The 19,384-nt window shown below is 45.1% G+C and overlaps 3 protein-coding genes across 4 annotated transcripts in view; 2 read left to right on the plus strand and 1 right to left on the minus strand.

The window, feature by feature from the left end:
• The window catches only part of NET1 (neuroepithelial cell transforming 1), a 60,862-nt gene extending 58,741 nt beyond the window's left edge, over window positions 1–2,121 (minus strand). The window contains exon 1 of the mRNA XM_045812885.2: window positions 1,882–2,121. Coding sequence (XP_045668841.1) covers window positions 1,882–2,009 — 128 coding nt within the window. The 5' untranslated portion in view covers window positions 2,010–2,121. The remainder of the gene's footprint in view (window positions 1–1,881) is intronic.
• The window catches only part of LOC123802294 (aldo-keto reductase family 1 member C15), a 115,753-nt gene continuing 97,951 nt past the window's right edge, over window positions 1,583–19,384 (plus strand). Inside the window, exon 1 of one of the 2 annotated variants that reach the window (XM_045812890.2) lies at window positions 1,583–1,720. The gene's annotated coding sequence lies outside the window, so the exon portion shown is untranslated. The remainder of the gene's footprint in view (window positions 1,721–19,384) is intronic. The other variant, XM_045812889.2, reaches the window with a different exon arrangement.
• TUBAL3 (tubulin alpha like 3) lies at window positions 1,586–18,105 on the plus strand. The gene is made up of 4 exons (XM_087857762.1): window positions 1,586–1,720; window positions 8,779–9,022; window positions 15,020–15,172; window positions 16,730–18,105. The coding sequence occupies exons 2-4, from the start codon at window positions 8,929–8,931 to the stop codon at window positions 17,668–17,670; spliced, it is 1,188 nt and encodes a 395-aa protein (XP_087713888.1). The 5' UTR covers window positions 1,586–1,720; window positions 8,779–8,928; the 3' UTR covers window positions 17,671–18,105.

Raw genomic sequence — 19,384 nt, forward strand, 5'->3', positions numbered from 1 at the left:
CCCTTTCCTTATGTCTATTCATGCCTTAATTCTCTTCATAGCATGACCACCTGATATTTTATATATTTGATTATTGTCTTTCTCCCCCAATCAGAATTTAAGCTTCCTAAGAGCAGGGACTTCATCTGTTTTATTCACCAGAATTCCCAGTATCTACAACAATGTCTGGAAGGTGCTCAACAGTATTACTGAATGAATGTAGAATGAATTTAACACTGCCTCTGTTTGATATTTCTGAATTCTATTTTCCTTAGCCAGTCTTTCCATCTCTCAGTCTGAGTTTATTTCTTTCTCTCTGCTCTTTCATTACCTCTTAAATAAAGGCTGAAATCAGTACAAAGATTTTACAAACGTATATTAAGACAAGGAGTACCCTAAACTTCAGAATAATAAAAATCAGTTTCCAATGAAACAAACCCTAGATTTCTGCAGAGTAACTTAACAATGGGCTTATAGGGGCGCCTGGGTGGCTCAGTCGTTAAGCGTCTGCCTTCCGCTCAGGGCGTGATCTCCCGGAGTCCTGGGATCCAGCCCTCCATCGGGCTCCTCTGCTGGGAGCTTGCTTCTTCCTCTCCCACTCCCCCTGCTTGTGTTCCTCTCTCACTGGCAGACACTCTGTCAAATGAATAGAATCTTAAACAACAACAACAACAACAACAACAACAACAAAACCAAAAAAAAACCCCAAACAATGGGTTTATAAATGCCTTCCTGATGAAAGTAAGGTGTTGTTCTGGCTCTCAAAAAGGGATCAGCACACCCGGGTATAACTGGAATATAAATGATGTAAGGGGCTGTAGTTTGCCCAAAGCAGTATGTGAAATGGACCATAGGGACTTCTGAAATGATGAGCAGATGTGGAACTCTTAGAGATAAAAACCAACAAATGACAGTAAACTTATATCGAGAGCTTAAGTACTATGTACGCCTGGTACATGCATCATCTTACTAAATTTCACCACTTCTAGGAAAGGGGTACTATTATCGTCTTTATGGTACAGATGAGGGCATAGCCTTAGAAATGGAAGGTCCCACACGCAGTCATTGGACCCTACCACCTCCAACAGTGTGATGGGAAAGCGAAGTTTTCAGTACTTCTTTACAGCGCCCCTGTTCAGACACAACCTTCTGAAACCCTCCAGCGCCCACCCTTTCCAGGCAAACGAGACAGAATGTGAAATGTGTTAAAAGCGAAAAAGTCAGCGGTCATCCTCACCACCTCACCTCACCACCACCCGGGAGGCTGGAACCGGGAGCTGTGCTCGGTTCCCCGACTTGGCCAGTTCTCAAAAACAAGAATTCTGGCGTCCGCAAGACATTTCACGCGAACGCTCGCTTTCGGGCTAAAGGTTCAGTGCCTGTTACAAGTCGTCCGGCTCCAGTGACCATTGCTCTACCTGGAGCCCGCAGGCTCTAGGACAGTTTCAGTCTCCGGGTTTGCATTTAGGACCCGCTCCCGGGGCAGCCCTGGCCCGGCAGCGGGTGAAGAACCCACCCACCACTTCCGCCCGCCCGCACCGCCCCCCACCGCTGCAGCCTGGGGCAGGGGGGGGATCGGGAGGAGCGGGACCAGCCTGCGTCCCCGCCTGAGGAAGGGCCCGGAGGAGGAGGAGGAGGAGGGTCAGCAGTCCGCGCCCTCGACTAAGGGCCGGAGGAGGTGGAGGATGTGAAGGAGGAAGAGGGTGAGCAGCCCGCGCCTGAGGAAGAGAAAGAGGAGGAGGTGAGTAAAGAGCGCGCCCCTGCCTGAAGAAGGCTGGAGGTGGAGGAGGAGGGTGAGCCTCTCGCCCCTCCCCGCGTCCCTCCCCTCTCTCTCCCCTCTTCCCCCTCCGGCCTCGGACCGGACGCCCGGGTCCCCCAGTCGCAGCCGCCACCCGCGCTTACCGGCCGTCCGGTTCAGGCCTGGGGGTGTCGGCCGAAGGTTCCCCGGCGCCGCCTGCATTGAGCGCGGAGGCCCGGCGGCTTCGCCTCCGCGGCCGGGGCTGCTTCTGGGCCGCCAGCTCTGGCTCCATGGCGCGGGGGTGGGGTGGGGGGTGGGGCGGTGGCCGGGTGCCCGGGAGACCCGCTGGGACGGGCACCGCGCCCGACCACTTCTGCCCGGAGAGCAGTTCCTGTCAGGAGGGCGCCGCCACTGCCGCCGCCATCTTCCGGGGTTTGAAAATGGCGGCCGTGCGGCGGCCAGCCAATCGGAAGACATTGGGCGGTTGCTGGGAAACGTGAAGTCCCGCCCCTTTGATCGGATGGTGGAGGGGACAGCCCTGCACGCTAGTGGACGGCGTTGAATTTAGTTCAGATTCCATTTCTAAATCCCCAAGGCCCGATTCCTACTTCACCGTTCATTGGGACTTTCGCCACAGACCAGGACGAATTGGAAGCATTAGGTCTTTCTTAGTGGGGGGGGGGGGGTAGGGAGAAGAGAGATTGAAAGTGATGACCTAAACTGAGATTTGGTGGTTGGCCACATGCACGCTAAATTATTCATGTGAGATAAATCCCCAGTTACCACAGGTAATGGAAGTGTGTTCTTGGGGCCGTCTCTAGGAAACCGCTAAAATCTGATCGTGAGTCGTCCTAGGGAGAGAGAGCCCCTCATTGGCAAAAGGGAGTGAAGGTGCCTTCACCCTCTAAGTCTATGACAGCGGCAAAAAGCACATCAAGTGAAGGAACTTCTCAAATAAAAAAAGACGATCGTTAAATAGCACGTTCTTTGATTTTAAATATTGCTTTTTGTGTGTCAAAGCCTTAACAAATTGTAAGAGATTTGACAGAGGAAGAAGATGAAATCAGTTTATTAAAATATCCCTAAGTAGTCAGACTATGGGTATTGAATTCTTTTTTTTTACTTTCTTGTATTTCATAATTTTTTAAATCATGCGATGCTGAACTTGAATTTCATTTATAACACAAGGAAAAATTCTGGTGTGATAAGAATCATGTTGAGATATTCTACCTTATCCTGCCCTTCCTGCAAAATTAAAGAAGAAAGTATTGCTTTGCTGCAGTTAGAGTAAAACAGTATGGGAATGCTGTCTAAGGAGCTGAGTGTTTTTTTTTTTTTTTTAAGTCACTGTTGGTAAGAATCAGAAAAAATAACTGACAGAGGAAACAGACCTGCAAAGACGTTTGTTTCGCGGAATAATCAGGCCGATTAGGAAACATCTGCAGTTATCGTGTCTAAACAAATAGAAGACAAGATGGAAGATACAAGATTTCAAAAAAAACAACTTCTAAAAATGAAAAATTATAGTCATTACAATTGACAACTCAGTGAATCACTTTAAAAAAGGTTAAGTAAAGCCAAAAGAAGACAGTGGATGAAGGGGAAGACAGCTGGAGAACTTAAGCAGGATGTGGCACAGAGGTACAAAGAGATTGTGAATATGAGATGTTCAGAGATGTATAAGCTACAGTAAAAACGTCTAACAAAAAGAAGAGGAAAGCGAAAATGGGAGGAAAACAATATTCAAAAAGATCATGGCTGAGAACTCTCTAAAACTAAGAAAGACATGAATCTACAGATCATTAAGCCTAACAAATCCAAAGCCGAACAGATAAATCCACATAAAGACACATTATGGTAAAACTAAAGAAACCAAGGACAAAGATACATTCTAAAGCAGCCAGAGACCTTACAAGGAGCAATTTTTATACCAATGGCTTCTCATAGGCAGGAGCAGGGGCCAGAAGCCAGTGGACTCAGGGAGAAATGCTGACATAGAATTCCATACCCGGTGAGATACCTTTCAGGAAGTTGGGTGAAATAAAGGCATTTCAGAGAAAAGCAAAGAAAAAAAAGTAATTGAAATACCGCACTCAAGGAAATTGTGAAGGATTTACTTCAGACACAAGTAAAAAAACAAAAAAAAGTAAGTAGGAGAGGGAATGAAAAGCAAAGAAAATGGTAAAACAAACACTGATTTTTATGAAACAACAACAGTAATGCCCTGTAGGCTTAAATACATTTCATTGGTACAAAAGAAAGTTTGCCAAAAGATAACCTAGAACATGGGGACAAAGAGAAATAAGATAAAAGCATAAAATAAGGTATCTAAATCCAGTTATATTAGTTATTGCATTAAATATAATGGACTAAATTCTTCAATTAAAAGATAAATAGGAAAAATTCAGTTATATTATGCTTACAAAGGACACATCAAAAATATGAGAATACTGAAAAGTTTTTAAATTCTTAAGAATGTAAAACGATGGAAAAGACATCATTCAGACGCTGACCAAGAAACTATATTAAAGTAGTAATATTACTATTCAATAATAAAGACTTCAAGGCAAAATCATTCATAGTCATTTTAAAGTGATAGAATGTTTCAATTCCATAGAAAATCTAATAATTTAAAATTTACATGTTCTTAATAATGTAGCCTCAAAATATATAAAGCAAAAATTGTCAGAGAGAGAAACAATAGACCAATCAACAATCATAATGGAAAAATTTAACACATCTCTAAAACAAATCAATATTCAAAATTTGGACTACACTGTAAATCAGTTTGAAACGTGTATATAAAACATTCCATCCAACAAACTGCCCAATACACATTCTTTTCAAGCATTCACAGAACATTTTCAAAAATTGACCATATAGCAGAACATAAAAGTTGTCTTGACAAATGTATAAAGAGAGAAATCATTTAGAGTATGTTCTCTGATCTTAATTCAAATAATCAAAACTAACGGTATAAGTGTATGTTACATATAATAATATCACCATTTAAAATAGAACAAATAATAAAATTAGGAATAACCAAAACATAGAAAATCCCCATACATTTGGAAGTGATGGTCACGGTCAAGACGCACGAGTAGGAGGTGGGAGGTGAAAAGGATACTTTCTTAGTTTGCTGTATGTCCCCAGGGATTGAGTCTTATTTAAAGAGAAGATACTCATGTAGTACTTATGCCTAGAAAAAGCTATTTGCTGTTGCAGCAAATTTCACTCCTACTCTTTCCCCATCCATGCTCCATACGTTCTTAATCCAGGAGGAGGATCTTTTTAAGAAGACAGTTGTTACTTTTAACCAAAACAGGTTTAAGTTGCAAGTAGATTTGGGCAAGCTCTAATGACGCCACCTGTAGTTGTGCACAGAGCATCTCAGGCCGTTCAGGTCCCGCACGGCTGCTTTGGGAACGAGAACAGAAAAACTTGAAGAAGGGGCTGTTCTGCTTTAAGTGAAGCAGGTGTCCCAGCCCTCAGGTGGAGTCATTTCCTGCCCTGTGATAAAGGCTGCCTGGGCGTGGGGCTCGTCATTACCGCGGGCCAGCGGGGGCACCTCCAGATCAGCATGGTAAGTGGCTAGGGTCGATGTACGCGGTTATCAGTGTTGCTGCGGTGTTGTAGCAAATACTCCTCGTATTTGGCCCTCTTCCCCGCCACACCACCCTTAATAAATTCTTAATACAAGAGAAGAAATGTTTAAGGACGCATTTGTTTCTTTCAGTAACTGTGTTTCAGGCAGATTTGGATGAGCTCTCGTCTGTTCATCTGTGGTTTTGCGGCTTTTAGGAAGAGCTTAGTGGATGTGCATGTTAAAAACTGCTTTTAACTGAAGTATTGAAACAAGAACCCCTCCTTCCTTTAGTTCTACATTTGTTTTAGACCTGCTGTGCTGAGTTTTCTGTAGAGATCAATTGCTTTGCTTTTAGTTATGCTTTTAGAGTTTCTGGGGACTTCAGACCCAGGTCGTCCTTGCTAAGCTCATAAATGCACAGCAGGGTAAAGTGCACGGACATCTCGTCCTCTCTCGAGTTTCCTTCTTGGGAGATAACAATGAACACAGTTACTTACAGTAATTCCTGTTTGGGAATCATCACTTAAGATCTACTTTCTCTTTAATGTCTTATGTGCTAGTCCTAGTAGTTTTTGGTATCTTAGAATTTTAAATTCTTAAATGGAAGCAGCCTTTCAGACCGCTTTCTCATCTTTGATGTTTCCACCCCCTTGGACCTTCTCTCTCCGACATTTTAAGGATGTTGAAGTTGTTTTGCTCGTCAACATTATGCCTTCCTACATGAGGGATCCCTGCGGTCACGGAAACATTCTGTAGCTTGACTAAATTTCGGTATTCTCGGGGTATATTGTTCTGTATTGCCTTGCAAGATATTTACGCTGGGGAAAATGGGTACAGGGTACATGAGATCTTTATTCTTTCTTACAACTGCATATGAATCTACTACTTATCTTTATCTCAAAATAAAAAGTTAATTAGAAAATCGTGCCTTCCTAGTAATTCAGATAAGCATTGTAGCAGCTAATGTGCTGTGATTGATAATATTGATATTGAACGGGCAGTTTACAATCTTACTTTATAGTGTGGCTAATGTTTCACAGAGAGTTTGGAAAGGAGGGTATGTCTAAGAGAAGAAGGTGAAGATAACCTTCTATGCCCTGGGACACTGTTATGTCATAAACTCAGCTGCTTCTCAAACCAAGAAGGGCGTGATTGGTCCTTCTTGGGCCAAGTGTTCCTGCCAAGTTCAGAAAGGACAGTATCACTCCTATGTCTGAACCCCTTGGGTAACAGACTGTGTGAAAAGCAGCAATTGCTTTTCTACGTTGGTGATTATTTTTACTGTGAGTACTTGGAGCAAATGCGTCTGCACTGCCCCCCAACCCAGGGCCTGGGTGGTAAGCCGGGGCGTGCTGTGAGAGAAATTGACATGTAAATGGCTCAAATGATGGGGAAACCATGAAATGCACCCCCCCCCCCCATTGAGCATTTTTACCTAAATCTTGGGAGTTTTTATCTGGTTACAGTAGCTAATGTACTGAGATCATTTGCAGTCCAGCAGGTATGGTAGGAATGAAGCTGAGCTTTGCAGACAAGCATGTTAGAAGCTTGTTTATGATGGAACACGCTGTTTGATTTTTTTTATGTGCTGGACAGAGGTTGGAATCCTGGTTGGTGCTGAGCGAGGTGCTTCCTGAGTTGAGCTCATAGCCTTTGTCATGAGAGACCCATAGTTGCACAGAGAAGAAACAAGGGGGGAGTTCTACTCAAGTAGTGAACTTGAATTCCTCATAAAGCAGAGAGGGCGGTGTTAGGCCTTGGGAATCAAGGAGACAAAGTACGAGGGCTTGACGTGGTGGAGCAGGAACGAGTCCAAGTCGGATTGCAGGGCTGTGGCCCGCCAGAGCTCCCTCCCTCCCTGGACTAGTGGTCTTTTCGTGGTTGAATCTCAGACCTTGTCCAGGGAAAGAGCAGCCTGGACAAGGGCAGGGCTGCCTATCAGCTCAGCAAGCCAACAGCTGGCAGGGCCCCCGTGAGATGGAGAACAGGCTGCTCACCCCACCAGCCCCCCTGCACCGACCCGTCCCACGCCCGCTGGCAGCCAAAACCCAACAACATTCAAATGCGCGCTTGTTGCCCTTGCGGTTTTTTAGGATCTAACTTTTTCTTTCCTTCTCTTAGATGAGTAGATATTCGTGTCTGTTTAAAGGACCAGAACAGTCACTGGCCTTTAAAAAGAAAGATGAGAATGGTGATTTAAACGGGGGAAGGGAGAGTGGAGGCTGATGAGGGTGATGGAAAACAGTGGCGTTTGAACAAGGAAAAAAAATCACTGCCCAGATGTAACTATAGTTAATATTTGATGCGTTTTAAAGATCTTTTTTCTATGCTTATTTTTTAATGTATTTCATAACATACTTTATATACAATTTTATGACTTACATACCTTCTACATCCTTTTTATCATAAGCTTTTGCCATGTCATAAAATTTGGGGGGTAAACTTTAAGGGTTGTAAGGGTTGCATAACTCTTTCTTCAGATGCCCAACAAAAGGGAATGTAGATTGGTTTTTGATCCTCACTCTTATAAATAATAATACTGTGAATGCCCTTGTGCCTAAATCTTTGCATTTTTAGATTTTTAAAAAAATAATTAGTGTATGTCATTTGTCTGTTTATCTACTAACCATCTCAAGTGTTTGGTTGGTTTTTAAAGGTTTTATTTTTAAATAATTTCTATACCCAGCCTGGGGCTTGAGCTTACAACACTGAGGTCAAGCGTCTCATGCTCTACTAACTGAGCCAGCCAGGTGCCCCTCAAGTGGTTTTTTTTTTTTTAATTAATGTACATAAAATTGCGTTATTGATAGCCACTAATATGAAGAACTATATATAAATCGTTTTTTGTATACATCATCATTCTTATTTGTTTATGACAATATTGAGTTTTTACACTTTCGGGTTGTGATATCTATTACATGTTTCCTTGGTAAATTTTCCACTCATTTTATGCTTAGAACATCCTTCCTTCTTTAGAACACATATGAATAGTAAATATAAAATCTCAAGATACAAAAAGGTAACATCTTTAAGTGCAGTGGGTTTTAATATATGTGAAGTTTATACATTGATTTTTGATTTTATTCCTTTCCAGTAACTAATAGTCCAGCTAAGATTTTTCTGGGTGAGGCAGCTTAATTTTATATATATATATATATATATATTTTTTTTTATATTTATATTTATATGTATATAATGTAGAGATATCCTTAACTCACGCTTAGCCCGTTACACAGTAAGTCCTTAACTTACGTAGTTGAAAGAACTCTTTCAGTAAAATGGGAGTCCTTGGTTCAGTTGTTCTTAAATGGTACCTGTGCCCTGGTTTTTGGTTTCCATGAGACACTTCTAATTAGCCTTTCTCTTGTTGGCTTTTGCGAGCTTGGTCTCTATCGATTGTGAGCGGCATTACTGAGTGACCAAGCTCATGTATCTACAAAGGCTATTAGTTCTAACTTCCCATGGCTTATTTCAGAGGGAGTGCCTTTCCATCCACATTGGCCAAGCTGGTATCCAGATTGGGGATGCTTGCTGGGAACTCTATTGCCTGGAACATGGAATCCAGCCAGATGGAGTTGTTCTCAACAGTGGAAAGGATCAGCTGGAAAGTGCAAACTTGGAGCATATGGATTCATCTTTCAATACCTTCTTTTGTGAGACGAGAGCTGGGAAGCACGTGCCCAGAGCACTCTTCATGGATCTGGAACCCGCTGTTATAGGTAACGTAAGGCTTGCATTCAACTGTACTTAACCAGGTCCGCGCTCAAAGCAAACAAATCCAGTACCAGTGGATGGGATCATCAGATTATATGAATCTATCTGGATAGGATCATGGGGACATTTTATAAATCTAGAAGTTAGCTTCATGACCACTTAAGGTGATTGGCATGAAAACATACCCAGAGGGAGTACTTGCTTAGCCTTCTTTTTCTGTGTGATGAAACAAACTCAAACCTTGTTAGTTTCTCCACACACATCTGTTGTCACAGAAGATTAAATCTTTTCTTGGATTTGAAAGCCAGTTGCTAGAAGTTTCCAACAAAGAATCTGAAATTTGGCATTACCTGAACATGATTCCAAACAGGCAAGGAGCCAAACGAATCCTCCAATTATGGGGAATCAGTACAATTTTATGATTATTAATGGCAGATTTTGTAGTGTCTTGTCCAGAAATATGGCATGGCGGCTCGGTTCCAAGAGCAAGCATCGCATGAGCACAGGCAGAAGTCCATGGCATTTTTATAATCTAGCCTCGGAAGTCCCAGTGTTTCACTGTCATTGTCTGATGGCTTAAGACCATTACAGAGATCCACCCAGGGAGGGAACAGAGACTTCACCTCTTGATGTGGAAAGAGCGAGATTCTAGAAGCACATGAGTGATGGAAAACATTCTTGTGGCCATCTTTGGAAAACGCAATCCTTACACACTGGATTGGAGTTCATTTCCTTATCGAAACCAGGTCGGATCAAGTCACTGATGGTGAAAGTAGATCGACGTCCATGGGAAGGAAAAGATGGAAAGCGTTAGTACGAGGGGAGGGTAAGAACTGCCTAGACCAGGACACCTATATGCAGTTTCCATGTTTGCTGGATGTGAAAGGATTAAAAATAAGGAAATGTTGGTGGCTTCAGGAATAGGTGAGATTTGTATGGAGGGTAAGAGGCAGCTACATTGTCTTCTGACTTGAGTTCTAAGTGTCCGAAGAGAATATCTAAAATTTTTTTTCAGACAAATGGGGGTTTGTAACCGTGAGTGTTAACTGAATTCTGGTATCCCAGAAACCTGGACAGGGTGGAATACGTCCCCAGAGGACTTTGGTGAATGTAGCTAAAGAAACAGCATGAGAGGCCACATCTCAGTATTATGAATGCTATAGCAGATATTTTAACTTGCGCCAACCCGAAGATGCTAGGCAAATAGGAGTCTTAGGACCTGGAATCAGAAGCTAATATGCAAGTCAGGGCAGAGATACATGGCAGGAAGAGACCATAGGAAACTCCCCAATCCTCTAGAATACAGGGAATAGAGAGAGGGGAGTTTTGTGGATCTGGAGCTGGCCCAAACAAAGAGGCATAAGCTCCAGGTTTTAGGAGAAGGCACTAGTTTTCCTTGTTCTGCTCAGCAAATTAGAGACCCTCATGCGTGCAAGGCATTGTTCTTGACATTGGAGGTGTATATACCCTCAGTCTTTGTGGAGCCTACATTCTAGTGGGGTGCAGACCTATAAAAACTATACTGTGTGCCTGATGGTGATCAGTGGCATGGAGAAGGACAAAGCAGGGCCACGGGGATAGGGAATGTTGTGGGTGGTGGGAGGTGTTTTTTCTAAAGGAGTGCCGAGGAAGGCCTTGCAGAGAGGGTGACATGTAGGGATCTGAAGGAAGTGAGGACATGAACCTTACCTCCCTGGAAAAGATCGGAAAAGACTTTATGGACAAAGTGATATTCATTTGAGTCTTGAAGACTGGGTAAGCGGGTTTTAACAGTTCACAGGTGAGAGAGGATGGAAAACATGAGCAAAGACATGTTCAGACACCTGTGAATATTGTTTCAGCTTGAAAAGGGGGAGGATGTTGACATAGCCGAGTCACAGAAGACATAAACTGGAGTGGAGGCTGACCATGGAGTTTCCTTGAATAATATCTGTGGTGTGAACCTGGTAGGAAATAGGGGGCCAGTAAAGATTTTAGAGCAGGGAAAAGCCAGATGGAGAACTGTAATCCAGTAACGTTAATCACAGAGATTTATCCATGAACATATTCAGTGTTTCTTTAGCACCTGCTATGTGCCACGTACTGATCTAGAAAGAGAGCGGATAGGAGAAAATGACAAGGTTTTTGTGATGTGTGGACCGAGAATGGAGAAGAGAACACAGATTTGAGAGACGTCCATGTAAAATGGAGCAACGGATTACATGAATGTTCTGGAGAGAATTCAGAGGTGCCACCCAGACTTCACCATTTCAATAATGGGATTGAAAAATGAGATTGGAATTCCAGAGGGGGACCTAGGTTTGTGGGAGTAGATACGTTCCATTTGGGCATGAGGAATTTGAAGCGTCCGCAGGTTGGTCCTCGTAGAAGATGGGGAACCAGAGGTGTTCAGTGAGAAGTGATCCTATGGAGATGATACTAAAAGACTGTGAAAGTAGCTGATCTTGTCCAAAGCCAGCCCGAATGGTTTTAGAATGAAGGAAAGGTGAGTTTTAGTTGTGTTTGTGGAGTAGAATTCTACTGAAGATATTTGTAGGCAGAACAAAGGAGGAGGAAAAGAGGGGGGAGGATTCAGAGGAGTGAGGGGACCCGTAGCACTGAGAGGGTGGGTCGTGCATTTCCTTCTCTGAGGTAGAGACTGAGGATTTTGTGGCAAGGAGGAAGGTGTTCATCGAGGAGTTCCGTGATTGGAATAATGGGATCATGCTGTGTGAGAACTCAGAGAAAGGAGAAGAGGTTTAATACACATTTGGAGAAGAGCACAGTGGGTCAAGGGAAGCATGAAGGATGTGCTGAGTGGGGCCTGAAGGGGCCGAGAGCACAGCTGGGGTGGGTGGTGCCCATTACGTGCAGAGCAGGTTGAGCGGGGACATGAGGCTGGTGGCAAGCGCATGGCTCTGATCACAGGGCCAGGCTGTGTGAGCAGACCAGTGAAGCCAACGTGAAGGAGGAGGGGGTGGAAGAAGAAAATGCTGGGAGCTCCAGGTCGTGGTAAGAAAGAATTCAACATCATTCAATGAATTCATTGAACATTCATTCATTCCAGAGAGGAGCATAGAGATGAATGAACGTCCATCCCTTCTATCCCTTCCCTCTCACTGTCCTCGTGAGTTCAGTCCATTTTAACAAAATATTGTAGACTGGGGGCTTAAACCACAGAAATTTATTTCTCACTGTCTGGAGGTGGGAAGTCCAAGACCAGGGGGGACAGCGTGGTTGGTGTCTGATAAGCGCTTTCTCCCCGATTTGCAGACAGCTGCCTTCTCCCCGGGTCCTCACATCTGGTCACTTGCAAGGGCACTAACCCCATTCATGAGGGTCCCACCCTCGTGGCCCAGTCACCTCCCAAAGGCCCTACCTCCTAACACTATCACACTGCGGGGAGGACTTCAATGTATGGATCGTGGGGACACACGCACATTCAGTCCTCAGCAGCTACTGTTCATTAGCAAGGAACCACGTGGGTATTCTCCTATAATCCTTTCAGCAATTCTGTCAGGAAACCTTATTGCTGTCCTGCGTTAACAGATGAAGAAGCTGAGGCTTGGGCAGGTCATGGAAGTGGCCTTAGGTCATTGAGCTGTAGAGGGCAGAACTGGGTTTGACCCCCGGTTTGTCAACTGACAGAAAGCCATTCTCTTTTAACGAAAAAGCAGCATAAGCTAGTGGAGAAGAAAATGTAAATGGTCGTAGCAACACTAACACATGTGTTCAGTTGAGCCATATAAAATTCCCCATGGTCAGTTATTTTTTACCTAAAAAATGTCAGTATCCTCCGATGCAACCTAATAACAATAGAAATGTCTGTGAGGTGCAGCGGTATCCCAGAGGAAGGGATGAGTAGCCGGGGAGCCATCAGCCATCTTTGGCCAAGGGAGCAGCATTGGCAGCTTCCCAGAGGTGTGGAGGAGCACCCACCTTGAACAGGAACAGGGTGTGAGTAGGAGAGTGATGGGGACAGGAAGCTGGAAAGATTGTCGAGCTGGGTCATGGGCAAGCTGGGGGAAGTGAGGAAGTGTGGTTGGTGAAAGGATTTTACAACTTTAAGATTTTGGTGGGAGGACAGTTGTGAGTGATTTCAAGTGGAATGGAGCTGAATAGCATTGGAAGTAAGGAAGCAAGGAACTGTCAACTAATCAAGTTTAAAAACCACTGAACTCCCTGAGGGTGCTGGTTAAGGGCACTGGGCCAGATGCTCATGTCTCTGAGCCAAGTGGAGAAAGTGCCAGGAAGTGAGAGTGGACAGTTTGGGTGTACTCATAAAAATGGCAGTGCTGTAATCACTGATCTCCAAGAAAGTGGTTTTTACCGAAGAATTTACAGAACGACCTTCAAGATCTCCATTGGACATTACCATGAAGAAGCAGGCTTCCAAAATTCCAGAAATTCACCTTTTAGCCTGAACTCAGCCTTATAGCTGCAGGATAGTCTGCCCAGAGTCATATGCCCACTGATGTCTTGTTTATAAATACATCTCTAAAAACTCTTCGCTTTGGTGGGTTTTTTGGTTTGTCTTTTTGTTTACTTTTTTGGTGTGGGTATGTTAGTTAACAGTCCTTCAAATCGATTTTAGTAAATTTCAGCATTTGGGGGTGTACAAAATTATGGTTAGAAATTCATGGTCATGGACAGAAGAGCAAGGTGAATTGAGAGAGCTGTCTCGTTCTTAGAAATGGAGTGTGTTTCCTCTCGGGCAGCGAGCTTCTAGGGTTATCTATATGTATCTGGTGATGAGGCTGATGCGGGATTAACATAAGTACATGTCATGAAGACAATTGTGTCATTATTATTGATAATCGTTGTCATATGGGCCATGCATTGTGCCCTATGATCTCATGTAATCGTCCTAGGAGCTCTGGAGGGGGGGGTGTCTTGTTATCATCCTTATATGTGAGGTGAGGTCGTTGAGATTTAGGGGTGCTAAGGAACTGGTGGATAGCTGAGTGACGAAGGAAACCATGAACCTGGGAAACAGATTGCTTCTCTTGAATACTGTACAGCATAGTGTCCCTCTGTAACCAGGGCACCGTTCCCAGAGCCTGCTTGGCCCTTGCGTAATTCTGTAGCAATTGTGCTATCTGGGTAGTTCTAGGCCTGGGGAGCAGGACGTGGGCCCGAGACATGAGTGTTTGGGTATTTTCTCATGCCGAGCAGGTTTTTAAAAGGAGGAAAACCAGGCAGGAGTTGCCCTTGGCTGTATTGAGGACTGCCAGCATCTTAACCCCAATTTCCTTGCTTCATGAGTTTATATCAACTGCACTCGAGTTGGGTGGGCATTTGAGCTTGTTACACCTTCTTTGTTAAAGCCTCTGTTAAAGTAGACTAGTAATAATTTAGATCGGTCCACTTTTCTCTGCTTTTCCGGCACTCAGCTGGCTATTTGTAGATAGAAATACTGGTCTTAGAATGCCAGAGTGTCACCGGGTGTGTGATGGTTTGAAGGGTGTCTCTGTGTCCACCTAGAACCTCAGATTATGCCTTTACTTGGAAATAAGTTCTTTGCCGATGTACTGACTTGATGTCCTATGGATTGGGGTCGGCCCTAACTCCAGGGGTCTGTGTCCTTATGAGAGGAAGAGGGGACCCGGTCAGGGGGAGCGGGCATGCGTGATGGAGGCAGGCACGAGTGGTGCCGCGCCAAGCCGAGGAACCAGCCCTGAGACCTCCGGCAGGAACCAGCCCTGCCAACACCTTGACTTTGGACTTCTGGCATCCTGAACTGTGAGAGAAAATATATATCTTGTTTTCAGCCACCGAGTTTGTTGTAATTGTCACAGCAGCTGTAAGAAACTAGCAAAGGGTCTACGTTGGGAAAATGTGCTTTCAACTTGTCTGAAGTGATGACACTGTTCCTAGACGAAGGAAGGCCAGCTCAGCAGTTGGAAGCCCCTTCTTTAGTGCAACACTGGGGAAAGGAGGGTCAGGTGCTGGGCTGTGCAGCCACTGGCAAAGGCTTAGCAGTCGAAGGGAGTGGAGTGCGCTGACCCATGTCCCCTCTGCAGATGGGATTCGAGCCGGCCGGCACCGCTCTCTCTTCCACCCAGAGCAGCTCGTCAGCGGGAAGGAAGATGCCGCAAACAACTATGCCCGCGGTCGCTACTCCGTGGGGTCCGAGATCATCGACCTTGTGCTGGAGAGGATCCGAAAGCTGGCAAGTCGCCCTTTCTCCCTAGCCGGGGGCCGTACCTGAGTGCCTGGGATCTGCCTTCCAAACGGCACCCGCGCTTCCTACCACCCGGGTCACCGCCACCAGCCTCTCCCACAGAGGCTCCAAGCTGGGCCGCACCTAGATGTTGGCTTTGATGATGCTGTGTAAAGCAGGAAGGGTGAAGGAAACCTTTACACTTACTGCAGCCCCACCTACTCTTTTTTAGTTTAGATTTATGCGGAAATATTTTTTTTCAACTGCTTTATTGAGACATAACTGACACATAGCAGGGTGTCAATTTAAGGCGTACAGCATGATGATTTGATACACATATATTGCACAGCGATTGCCGTAGTACTTGTGTGTGTGTGTGTGTGTGTGTGTGTGTGGTGACAACATTTAACACCCACTCTCTTAGCAACTTTCAAGCATACAGCACAGTATTTTTTTGTTTGTTTGTTTGTTTTTTAAAGATTATTTATTTATTTATTTGACAGAGAGAGAGAGAGAGCCAGCGAGAGAGGGAACACAAGCAGGGGGAGTGGGAGAGGAAGAAGCAGGCTCCCAGCGGAGGAGCCTGATGGGGGGCTCGATCCCGGAACGCCGGGCTCACGCCCTGAGCCGGAGGCAGACGCCCAACGACTGCGCCCCCCAGGCGCCCCCCAGCACAGTATTGTTAACCATGGTCACCATGCTGTCCATTAGCTCCCACAACTGACTCCTCTTCTACCTGGAAGTTTGTGTCCTTTGACCAACATCTCCCCGTTTCCCCACCCACAGCCCCTACCGTATACTGTGCTACTTTCCGTTTCTATGAATTTGACATTTTTCGATTCCACGTGTATGAATGGGATGATACGGTATTTGTCTTTCTGTGCCTGGCTTACGTCACTTGGCATAAAGCCCTTAAGGTCCATCCATGCCGTCCCAGATGGCAGGATGTCCCTCTTTTTAATGACTAGCCCCCCCCATTCTTGCTTCTGCCCACTCATCATGGCTCATCTTGCTAGCACAGACTTCCAAAGCATCCCGACGCTTGTCCTTTTCCAGTAGCATCCGTTATTCGTGACGTTAACAGGAGACACATCCTACCTGGAGATTAGTTACTCTAGTTACTGACGGTGAACTCTTCTCTAAGGACGTGCGTCTGGAAAATCCTTTGTCGAGTACATATTTTGGTGTCTGGCATAATCCTTAAGCGATACAATGCCTTTTACGCCAGTGTAGTAGATTGGATGTGGAAGTGGTAGGCGCTCCATCTCCTGGAGGGGCGGAGGGAGTAGGTTGCTTCAATATTTTGCCATCTTGTTTGTTACTGAGAAAGACCTTGCTTTAGGTCACATGCAGATACGTTTGTGGAGGGCAGCTAAAGACAGGTGAATATTTATGCTTTGCTTAGTGAAATTCTAAAGCGCTTCCCTTACTCCAGAGGTAAGCACTCACGTGTGGTACTGGAGCGTTAACAATGGGACACCCGTCCTTCTGAAAGTTTTCTTTGTTCGGGGGAGCACTGCTTGTGGGTTCCCGTGGCCCAGGTCTCACCCTCCTTTGCTTCCCCAGGCAGAGCAGTGCAGTGGACTCCAGGGATTTTTGATCTTCCGAAGCTTTGGAGGAGGCACCGGATCGGGATTGACGTCTCTCTTAATGGAGCGGCTCTCGGTAGAATACAGCCGGAAGACGAAACTGGAGTTCTCTGTCTATCCGGCCCCCAGGATCTCCACTGCTGTAGTGGAGCCTTACAACTCCGTCCTCACCACGCACTCCACCCTGGAGCATGCGGACTGCACCTTCATGGTGGACAACGAGGCCATCTATGACATCTGCCACCATAAACTTGGTGTCGAGCGCCCCTCTTACGCCAGCATTAATAGGCTGATAGGTCAGGCGGTCTCTTGCATTACTGCTTCCCTCCGGTTTGAAGGGCCCTTGAATGTGGACCTCATTGAATTCCAGACCAACCTAGTACCTTATCCAAGAATACATTTCCCCATGACAACCTTCGCCCCCATCATCTCCGCGGACAACGCCTACCACGAGGAGCTCTCTGTGTCCGACATCACCGCCGCTTGCTTTGACTTCTCCAATCAGCTGGTCAAGTGCGACCCTCGGCTGGGGAAGTATATGGCCTGCTGCCTACTCTACAGAGGGGACGTGGTCCCCAAAGATGTGAATGCAGCCATCGCAGCCATGAAGTCAAGGAACTCTGTGCAGTTTGTGGACTGGTGTCCGACTGGCTTCAAGGTGGGCATCAACAACCAGCCACCCACGGTGATGCCAGGAGGGGACCTGGCCAAGGTCCAGCGGGCCGTGTGCATGCTGAGCAACACCACGGCCATCGTGGAGGCCTGGGCCCGCCTGGACCACAAGTTCGACCTCATGTACGCCAAGAGGGCATTTCTGCACTGGTACATCAGGGAAGGCATGGAGGAAGACGAGTTCTCAGAGGCCCGGGAAGACTTGGCCGCTCTGGAGAAGGATTACGAAGAAATGGGTCAAAGTTTCTGATGGAAACGTAGCCGGGGAGAATGAGTGTTAAGTCAAAGTGTCATTATGTACTCTTGGTAGGTAGAGTTCCCCTGATTAGAAGAAACTGGAAACCAAATCAAGCAAGACCCTAAGCTCTGCACTAAATCAAATGGGTCAGTATCAACAGTGAGCTCATAGTTCCTTGTCTGTTGGTTCAACACGGCTACCTGTGAACCCTTCAGGTTTGGGGTCCTTTGAGCGTCTGGATCATGTCCATGTTTCTTTTCTTTCTTTCTTTTTTTTTCTTAGAATGGAAACCTAGCTTTATTCTTTGCTTTTTCAAAAAAAGATGATGAAACCCTAAAGTCAGTGCTTTTGCTTTCCCTTTTCTTGTGGTGTTAAACAGCACATGTTAATTACTAATGTTATTTCCCCCATATCTATATTTTGTACATTGATTAAATAATGAATCTTTTCAGTATCATTTTTTCTTTCTTCCAAAGGTGGGCCTTAAGGTCTTAGTTTGCTTTTTATACAAACAAATAGCAAGACTATTCTTGGGTCTTTCAAAAATCTGCATCTGTGTTCCTGTGGGTCAGAAGGTGAAAAGTTAGCCCCCCATCGTTGAAGAGATGTTCTCGAAGTGTGGCTGGCAGAGCCCTGCATCAGAACCAGTGGAGAGGTTTAAAAAAAAAAATTAATGGAATTCATTTTTGGTATTACATTATCCCACTTTCAAACAAGTTGTAACTTAAAATGGAAAAAAAAAGTTACAAATGCATTAAAACCATCAGCCCCATTTTTATTATCCGTGGTGTTTAGTGTGACTAATCACTGGAATTCAGGTGAACTAGGCAGTACAAAGGTGCTCACTTGGGTGTAGGTGTTGCTCTTGAGATGATGGTAGATAGTTTCCAGGGGCCTCATTCAGCTGTGGTGTTTACCTGGCAGCCTTAGTCCGCCATCTGTACTCTCTTGGCCCCAACGTGGTCAAGGCTTTTGGTTCAGGTAGATATCTGAGGATGATAGCCACTAAAGCCTTGGCTGAAGGCGTAAAGTTGAGGGTCGTATTGAGAGATTTACCAAACTGCAGTACAACCACCTTCTTATTGTGTGGACGCAGACTGGGCCCTCCACCTTTAATGGTTTCCCGGTAGATGCTCTTATTACTAATATCACTGCCCTGGCCTTCCAGAGCTCCATTCACACGATGTACCATTTTGCCTGTGTTCCACTCATACGTTGGCACCATGGAGGCCAATGAGCACACTTCGGTGGAAATGATGTCTAGACACTTCAAGACATGCCTGTCAAGAGGTGGTTTTCCAGGCCACCCATCAGTGAGTTTTGCTCAGTCCTCAAGTCTCAAAGCGTTTGGCTGGATCCCCGTTGCTCTCTATATCCAAGGCCCTCTGTCAAGGGCTCAATCTATGTTGACACTAAAACAACTTCATACCAGAGTTCCCTTTGGAACCTGAGGCCTGTTAAACCTGAGATGTGCCAGGACGTCCAGGATAATAATAAGGAAAGGAATGATTCTCATTCCTATGTCTCTGACCTGCTGTGATCAAATATTTGGAGGAAAGTAAAAATAAATGAATGAATGAATGAATGAATAAATAAATAAATAAATAAATAAATAAATAAATAAATTTATTTTTTTTCTACACAGAAAGGAGTGATTTGGTGCCCTCTGTCATTTTCCCCGAATCCAACATAGACCAACAGTGGACTTTGTGGCTCTGTGAGCATG

This window comes from Ursus americanus, chromosome 31 (genome assembly GCF_024610735.1).
Source record: "Ursus americanus isolate L20-20 chromosome 31, mUrsAme1.1.p, whole genome shotgun sequence".
In the NCBI taxonomy this organism is placed as follows: domain Eukaryota; kingdom Metazoa; phylum Chordata; class Mammalia; order Carnivora; family Ursidae; genus Ursus; species Ursus americanus.